The following is an 8358-nucleotide window of genomic DNA, read 5'->3' as shown; positions in this document are numbered from 1 at the left end:
GGGTTTTTAGGAAGTAATTAAGGTTAAGTGAGGTCATAAGGGTGGGGTCCTAATCCAATAGGATTGGTGGTCTTATAAGAAGGGGAAGGGAGAGAACTCTGTGTGTGTGTGTGCACCAAAAAAAGGCCACTCGAGGACACAGCAAAAAGCCAAGAGACCCTCCCAGAACCCAGCCGTGCTGGCACCTGGTCTCAGACTTCCAGTCTCAGAACTGTGGGAAGGAAAATACATTCTGCTGTTTTCCCCCCACCCCCAGTTTGTGGTCATTTTACAGCAGCCCCTGGACACTGATACACCAGGAATTTGGAATTGGGAAGAAAAGACGTTAGTCCCAGTCTCTGTTGCCAGGGCGTGGCCGTCTGGAGAGAGGACACCATGGACCTGAGAGAGGGGTGGGTGGATGACCCCGGTCAGTGGAGCTCACTTGCTCCCTAAGTTCTGTGCACTGCTGTGGGTCCCTTGAGATATTCCGTGTCCCAGATTTCCATTCCCTATTGTGCTTAAGCTTCTTTTTTTTTTTATGAACTTATTTATTTTATTTTTGCTGTGCGCGGGCTTTCTCTAGTTGCGGTGAGTAGGGGCTACTCATTGTTGAGGTGCGTGGGCTTCACATTGCGGTGGCTTCTCTTGTTGCGGAGCACGGGCTCTAGGTGCACAGGCTTCAGTAGTTGTGGCTCACCGGCTTAATTGCTCCATGGCATGTGGGATCTTCCCTAACCAGGGCTCGAACCTGTGTCCCCTGCATTGGCAGGCAGATTCTTAACCACTGTGCCACCAGGGAAGCCCCCCGTTTTTAAAAAATATTTATCTATTTGTTTATTTATTTTGGCTGCACCTGGTCTTAGTTGCGGCACTCAGGATCTTTGCTGTGGCACGTGGGATCTTTAGTTGCAGCATGCAGACAGATTCTTAGTGCAGCATGCATGTGGGATCTAGTTCCCCGACCAGGGATTGAACCCAGGCCCCCTGTATTGGGAGCGCGGAGTCTTACCCACTGGACCACAGAGGGATTCCCGCTTAAGCTTCTTTGAAGTGATTCTTTTCCTTGCAACTGCAAAGTACACTGACTAAAATTGCGACCTCTTTCTCTATTTTTAATTTCAGAGGTTACATACGATCAGAACATGAAGCCTGGGAAACAATACTTTCTCTTGTTAAAGTCAGTTCTACCCATTAGCTTGCATGTAATGAATTTAGGATCCTGCACCATCTTCAGTGGCTGGAAGGATGAACGGACCACCCGCTTCATCAGGGGCTGAAGTGGGCGGTAGTTGTTCACCATCATCTTCTCTTCTTCACCAAGTGCAGAAAACATGAGCGAGCGAAACGCAGCCAGCTGGAACGGAGAGCAAGCAGAGTAATCTAGGTGCAGCTAGGGCGTGAACCAGCTCCCATGTCCCTCGTGTCGTGTGTGGTCCCCTTCCATCCCTGAATCAGGGATGGCCCTGTATGACCAATGCAACATGGTGGAGGTGACCCCAATCTGGGTCAGAAAAGGCATGGCAGCTTCCACCTTGGCCTCCTGGACCACCTGCTCTGGGGAAGGCAGCTGTCATGCTGCAATGACTCACAAGCAGCCCTCTGGAGAGGCCCACGTGGAGAGCAACTGAGGCTCCCAGCCAACAGCCAGCACAACTGCCAGCCACATTGGGAATGAATCCACCAGCCCCAGCTTTCAGATAACTGCAGCTGACATCTGACTGCAACTCCACAAGAGACAGATCCTCAGCCAGAACCACCTGGATTCTGACCCACAGCAACCCTGAGAGATAGTAAATGATTATTGTTTTATTAAGCCACTAAATTTTGGAGCTATTTATTACACGGCAATAGATAACTAGTTCATATACTATAAATGCTAATAAACATTTGATTCACTTTGCACTCCAGGAACTAAGAGACCATTTTTTATGTATCATCACATCTGTTCTCGGAATATACTATGTGTTCTGTGAGAATAGATTTCACGCTTCATTAAACACAGAATTGGGATTATATCTGCATAGTGACCAGCTATGGAGCAAGTCAGGTCTACGTGGCTGAGGGAGAGCCCCCTGGACTTGTGTAGGGTGTGGCGCATGCTCTTCCAGGCACTCAAGCATGGTGTGCCCACTCGTGTGCACCTGTTTTCACCACTTGCTGACTCTCAGAAAAGCCTGCTTGGCAGGCCTGTCCCTGCCGTCCAGGGGGTGCACACACTACCTCCAGCCCCCTGGGAGGGTTGGGGGCTCTTCTCTGGATTTTTGTGTAATACTCACCCACAACTCTGCCTTAAAACTATTGACTTACGTTTCTATTTTCCTGCCGGGTAGCAGTGCACAGAGACTATGGTCACTGCTCTGTGTCACCCCTCCATCCCTCCTGCTCGCCCACCCTCTCCTGCTACAACATCTGACATCTAATGAGTGTTTATTATGCGTTTGTTGAGTGACAGAGGGGTCTTGGTGACAAGAGCCATTTTTTTTCTTTTCTTTTTATTAAATTAATGTTTTTTTAAGTCTTTTAAAATTAATTTATTTTTATTTTTGGCTGCATTGGGTCTTCATTGTTGCACACGGGCTTTCTCTAGTTGTGGTAAGTGGGGGCTACTCTTCCTTGCAGTGCGTGGGCTTCTCATGGCGGTGGCTTCTCTTGTGGTGGAGCATGGGCTCTAGGCGCGTGGGCTTCAGTAGTTGTGGCACACGGGCTCAGTAGTTGTGGCTCGCGGGCTCTAGAGCGCAGGCTCAGTAGTTGTTCTGGGGCATGTGGGATCTTCCCGGACCAGGGCTGGAACCCGTGTCCCCTGCATTGGCAGGCGGATTCTTAACCACTGCGCCACCAGGGAAGTCCCAGCAAGGGCCATTTTCAACCACGTCTGTAACCGTTCTGGTATGGGGGAAGGGTGGGTGACGTGCACCCACATTCCACCTTCAGCCTTTCAAAACAAATAGCGTCATCCCATGAGTTTATTTTATTTTATTTTTAAAATTTATTTATTTTATTTATTTTTGGCTGCATTGGGTCTTCGTTGCTGCGCGTGGGCTTTCTCTAGTTGAGGTGCTTGGGCTTCTCATTGTGATGGCTTCTCTTGTTGTGGAGCACAGGCTCTAGGCGCACGGGCTTCAGTCGTTGTGGCTCGCAGGCTCTAGAGTGCAGGCTCAGGAGCTGTGGCGCACGGGTCTAGCTGCTCCGCTGCATGTGGGATCGTCCCAGACCAGGGCTCTAACCCGTGTCCCCTGCATTGCCAGGTGGATTCTTAACCACTGTGCCACCAGGGAAGCCCCATCCCATGACTTTAAAATTAGAGGCTGGGGACTTCTCTGGTGGCACAGTGGTTGGAAATCCGCCTGCCAATGCAGGGGACACAGGTTTGAGCCCTGGTCTGGGAGGATCCCACATGCCGTGGAGCAGCTAGGCCCGTGCGCCACAACTACTGAGGCCCACGCACCTAGAGCCCATGCTCTGCAACAACAGAAGCCACTGTAATGAGAAGCCCGTGTACTGCAACGAAGAGTAGCCCCACTCGCCGCAACTAGAGAAAGCCCACGCGCAGCAACAAGGACCCAATGCAGCCAAAAATAAATAAATAAAACAGATAAATTTATTAAAAAATATATAATAAAATAAAATTAGAGGCTGTTTCACAGAATTGAAAGGCTGGAAGGACTTCCAAGGACTCATCAAGAACCCTCAGAAAACACAGAGCTGAAGGCGAGGTGATGAATGCTGCTGTGATCGATTAGAAATGTCTGTCCTGGGCAGAGGATGGGAGAGTGGAGCATGCTTGCTGCATATCTGTCATCACTAAACTGTGCCCTAGACAGACTTTCTCCAGATTCTGGAGATTTCCAGAGAAAAAGATACTTCAACTTTTTAAAAAGTATATAAGTAATATCTACTTATTTTAGAAAAAATAGAACATTTAAATAAGGACAAGAAAGAAATAAGAACCACTGCAGACCTGTGACCATGGGACAACCAGGGTTAACTTTTAGGTGCACATCAGTGTGACAGCTTAGGGCACTGCTCAGCAAATGGACACTCACCTCCTCCCTGCCCCACTGGTGTTGGCCTGGCCATCATAACTTGCTTTGGCCAACAGGATGTGAGCGGGCGTGATGCGAGCAGACGCCGTAAATGTGCATGTGCGGTTTGGCTTGTCTTTTGCATTTCTGTCATGTGCCATGAAATCCAGCCCTGGTTAGCCACTGGTCCAAGAAGCATGAGAGACACTGGATCCAACCCAACCCCTAACCATGGCCTAAAACAGATTCTCCCAGCTCCCATAGACCCTTGAGCAGGAAAATAAATGCTTATTATTAGTCATTGAGTTTTGGGATGGTTTGTTACGCAGCATTTTCTAGCAATAGCTAATACAATCCTTCTGGAATTTTCTCTGGGCACTTATAGTTCCATAACTTCTTAGCACAGCCTGAGAGAAAACCCTCTGCGGTCTTGATTTCCTACTGTTCTATCAGCCAAAGAAGCAGAAGAGACTCTAAACGCTTCTCTTCTCCCTCAGTGACCCCACTTCTTTCACGGCTCTCCAGCATTCATCTATGACATCCCTTTCTTAATTAATTTATTTATCTAAAACACCCACGGAGGTCCCAATATGGGCAAGGACCCATATTATAATGTCACTTCTGTTCTTTAAAGTCGCTTTACCCCAACGAAAACCAAAGAGCAAGTACTGGCCTCGTCCAAGCATCTTTCATCGGGGAGACTCTCCATGCCTGAGGCTGACCACTAAGATTAGAAGGTGCTGAATATAACTGTCCCCCCTCAGTTCCCTCGCCTCGCCCTGCCTTCCCTCCCTCTCTGTGTCTCTGTCTCTTTCTATCTCTGTCTCTGTCTCCCTCTCACCACCAATATCTCAAGGTCAGAAGAAGACCTGTGATATGGGGAACTTCTGTTCACCCCCCAAGAGCTCCTGTTTCAACTAGAAGATTCTTCTTGTGCAGGAACATCTAAAATGCACCAAAGCACGAAACTCTAGGATGCTTGCTCACACTATCTTAGTGAAGCCACCAAACCGGAGGGATTCCCGTGCAGTTCTGTGCGTTGGATACAGGCGCCACTCACCTGGTCCTGAGCCACCTCAGTGGGCTTCTTGTGGATGATCCAGGTGACCGACTCAGAGAGCGGAGGTGTGGTCAGGGAGCCCGGATACGTCCAGTAGTCCCGGCAGGTGGGCAGCAGGCAGGAGGGCTGGAAGGGGCCCAGGGCTGCCCGCGCGTCCTGGGGGAGGAGACCGCAGGCTCTCAGTGGGTGGAGGAGGCTGGGGAGGGGGGCACCACACTTGGCTTTATCTCAGCGATGTGGTCTGGAGGGGAGCATGTCTCCGAGATAAAGGCTGTGGTCGCGGTTGTCACATTTGGAAACCGTAACAAGAGAATGTGGCCCTTCCACGTTGAGCAGAGATGCCCACCGCAGGCTTGTAGTTTTTCTTTTAAGGCTACTCATTTTTGTAAACCTTGGCTGTGAAAATATCACACTTTTAAAAGCTGACGTCAAATAACATACACAGCATAAAATTTACCAGTTTAACCATTTTTAAATATACAGTTCAGTGGTGTTACGTACGTTCACATTGGTGTGCAACCATCACCACATCCGTATCCAGAATTTTCTCATCTTCCCAAACTGAGACTCTGTCCCCATTAAACACCAGCTCCCCATCTCCTCCCCCGGCCCCCAGCACCCACCCTTCTACTTTCTGTCTGCATGAACCTAACTCCTCTAGGGACCTCGTATAAATGGAATAATACAGGATTTGTCCTTTTGTGACTGGCTTATCTCACTCAGCACAATATCCTCAAGGTCCATCCATGTTGTAGCCTATGTCAGAATCTCCCCCCTTTTTAAGACTGAGTAATATTCCACTCTGTGGATGGACCACATTTCGCTTATCCATCATCCATCAATGGACACTTGGGTGGCTTCCACCTCTTGGCTGTTGTGAATACAGCTGCTATGAACATGGGTGTACAAACATCTCTTTGAGACCCTGCTTTTAATGATTTGGGGGATATACCCAGAAGTAGAAATGCTGGATCCCATGGTAATTCTATGTTTAATTTTTTCAGGGACCACCAGACTGTTTTCCATAGCGGCTGCACCAGAAAACATTACACTTTTAAGACAGCTGATCCTCTCTTTGGCAGACCTCCCCAGCGTGAGAGCCATGGCAATTACAAATGCACAGGGGGACACCCTGCACTGGCTGAATTCCCTGACACGTGCCAGAATTTTCCTTCTCATCAGCAAGGGGTGGGATTGATGGACTGGGTCAGCCCAGCTCTCCAGGCTGCTCCATCAGCACGTGTCCTGCTTGGGAGCCCCATGTTCAGAATCCGTGTTTGCTTGGTTTCCATGCTCTAGAGACGCATAGGGAGAAACCTGCCTCTCAATTCCTCATGACCCTGATGGGATCCCACCATCACTCACTCACTCAGAGCTATTCTTGAGCAGCCACAGTAAACCCGACTCTATCTTAGGTGCTGGGGCTACAGCAGAGACAAACTACCCGCTTTCGTGGAACTCACTCTTACAGGAGGAGAGCAGATGGTACACAGAACAAATAAGTAAAATATCTAGTAGTTTACACAGTGATAAATGTGATGGGGAAACATAAGGTAGGGCAGTGAAATAAGAGATGTGGGGAGTATAGGCTGGTGTTTCAGGAGAGGTAGCCCTGAAGGCCTCCCTTAGAAGGTGACGTCTGAACAAAGACACGGAGGAGGTGAAGGGGAGGAGATTTCTCCGAAGCAATGGCCAGTGCAAAGGCCCCGAGGCAGGGTCTGGCCTGATGGGCTGGGGGATCAGCAGAGGGCCGCAGGGCTGGAATGAGCACGAGACATGGAAGTAATTAAAAGAGGTGCGGGGGCTTCCCTGGTGGCGCGGTGGTTGAGAATCCACCTGCCAATGCAGGGGACACGGGTTTGAGCCCTGGTCTGAGAAGAGCTCACATGCCGCGGAGCAACTAAGCCCGTGCACCACAACTACTGAGCCTGCTCTCTAGAGCCCGTGAGACACAACTACTGAGCCCATGTGCCACAACTACGGAAGCCCGCAAACCTAGAGCCCGTGCTTCACAACAAGAGAAGCCACTGCAGTGAGAAGCCCGCGCACCGGAATAAAGAGTAGCGCCCTCTCGCCACAACTAGAGAAAACCCAGGCACAGCAACAAAGACCCAACACAGACAAAAAATAAATAAAAAATAGATAAATTTATTTTTTAAAAAAGAGAGAGATGGGAGGGAGGAGATGGGGACACTCTGCTTCTGCCCAGGGCTGGGGACCCCTGAAGAAACCCACCGGCAGAGGCAGGGGCTAGGGGGCTGCTCTCTGGATGCTGTGGAGAGAAAGCAGCGCCTCTTGGCTGGTCTCTGCCTCGTTGGAAACAAAGCTCCTGGGCAGCTTCTGCTCAGAGGGGAAAGGCTCAGAGGGGTCCCTCGGGTTGACGGGCCCAGGACGGGGCCTCCACCCACCCCCCGTGAAGTGAGTGAGGTGAAAGGCTGAGGGGGCAGCCCTGGGAGCAGCAGGACACCAACTGTGCCCAGCCGGAGTGGAGCCTGAACCAGGGGCCCAGCCGCGTGCTGGGCAAACTGGGAGGACAGTCAGCATGAGGCACCTGTTCTCGGGTCCCCGAGGAAGGAGGCTCCCTGCTGGTGGGTGTCCCTCCCCCCCGGCCCTCAAAGGCAAAAGCAAGGAGCCACTGATGGCTTGTCCCTGGTTGCTGGCTCACCGCTCAGCCATGGGGAGGTGGTGTTTAAGCTTCTGGCAGCTGGAAGGGGGTAAGTTGACTGTCTCTGACAGATGGTCACCAAGCACCTTGTGCCGGGCTCCACCTTGTAACCAATGTCTAGTTGGCGGCTTAAAACAGCATGACTGAAACACGCTTCCCAAAGTGTAGCGCCCACCCACCTAAAGTGCACGATTCTATGGTTGTTCGTATATTCACAGACGGACACGCGAACCCTCAGCACAGTCAATTCTAGAACATGTTCGTTACCTCAAAACAGAACTCCAGAAGAAGAGAGCCCCAGTAAACACTCTTTAGCTGTCATTCCCCCTAACCTGCCCACCTGCCCTCACCCTGCCACAGGCCCCACCAATCTGCCCATTCTGGGCATTTCCTAGAAATGGAATCATATAATACGGAGAATTTTGCATCTGGCTTCTTTCACTCAGAACGATGTCTTCAAAAGCCATCTCTGCTGTAGCAGGTGTCAGAGCTTCATTCCTTTTTATGGCTGAGTAATATTCCACCGTGTGGTCTAGTTAGTTCTTGAAGGACACAGGTCACATATGCACATGGGACAAGATGCAGAAAGTACCTGTGGGTGTGCGGCGACAGATAAATCCCCCTCCTGC

The 8358-nt window shown here is 50.3% G+C and overlaps 1 protein-coding gene across 3 annotated transcripts in view; it reads right to left on the bottom strand.

The window, feature by feature from the left end:
- Nucleotides 1-330: 330 nt before the first annotated feature.
- Nucleotides 331-8358, bottom strand: part of CA5A (carbonic anhydrase 5A) — a 28955-nt gene continuing 20927 nt past the window's right edge. Inside the window, exons 6-7 of one of the 3 annotated variants that reach the window (XM_082606919.1) lie at nt 5065-5220; nt 331-1336 (exon numbers count right to left, since the gene is read on the bottom strand). In XM_082606919.1, the coding sequence (XP_082463045.1) occupies nt 1118-1336; nt 5065-5220 (375 nt within the window). In that variant the 3' untranslated portion in view covers nt 331-1117. Of the gene's footprint in view, nt 1337-2447; nt 2915-5064; nt 5221-8358 lie in introns of those variants that run through there. The other 2 variants (XM_082606920.1, XM_082606921.1) reach the window with 2 other exon arrangements.

This window comes from Mesoplodon mirus (genome assembly GCF_964341445.2).
Source record: "Mesoplodon mirus genome assembly, chromosome: 19".
Taxonomy (NCBI): domain Eukaryota; kingdom Metazoa; phylum Chordata; class Mammalia; order Artiodactyla; family Ziphiidae; genus Mesoplodon; species Mesoplodon mirus.
Note: the sequence above shows the minus strand (reverse complement) of the source record. Positions and strands in the feature narration are given on the sequence as shown.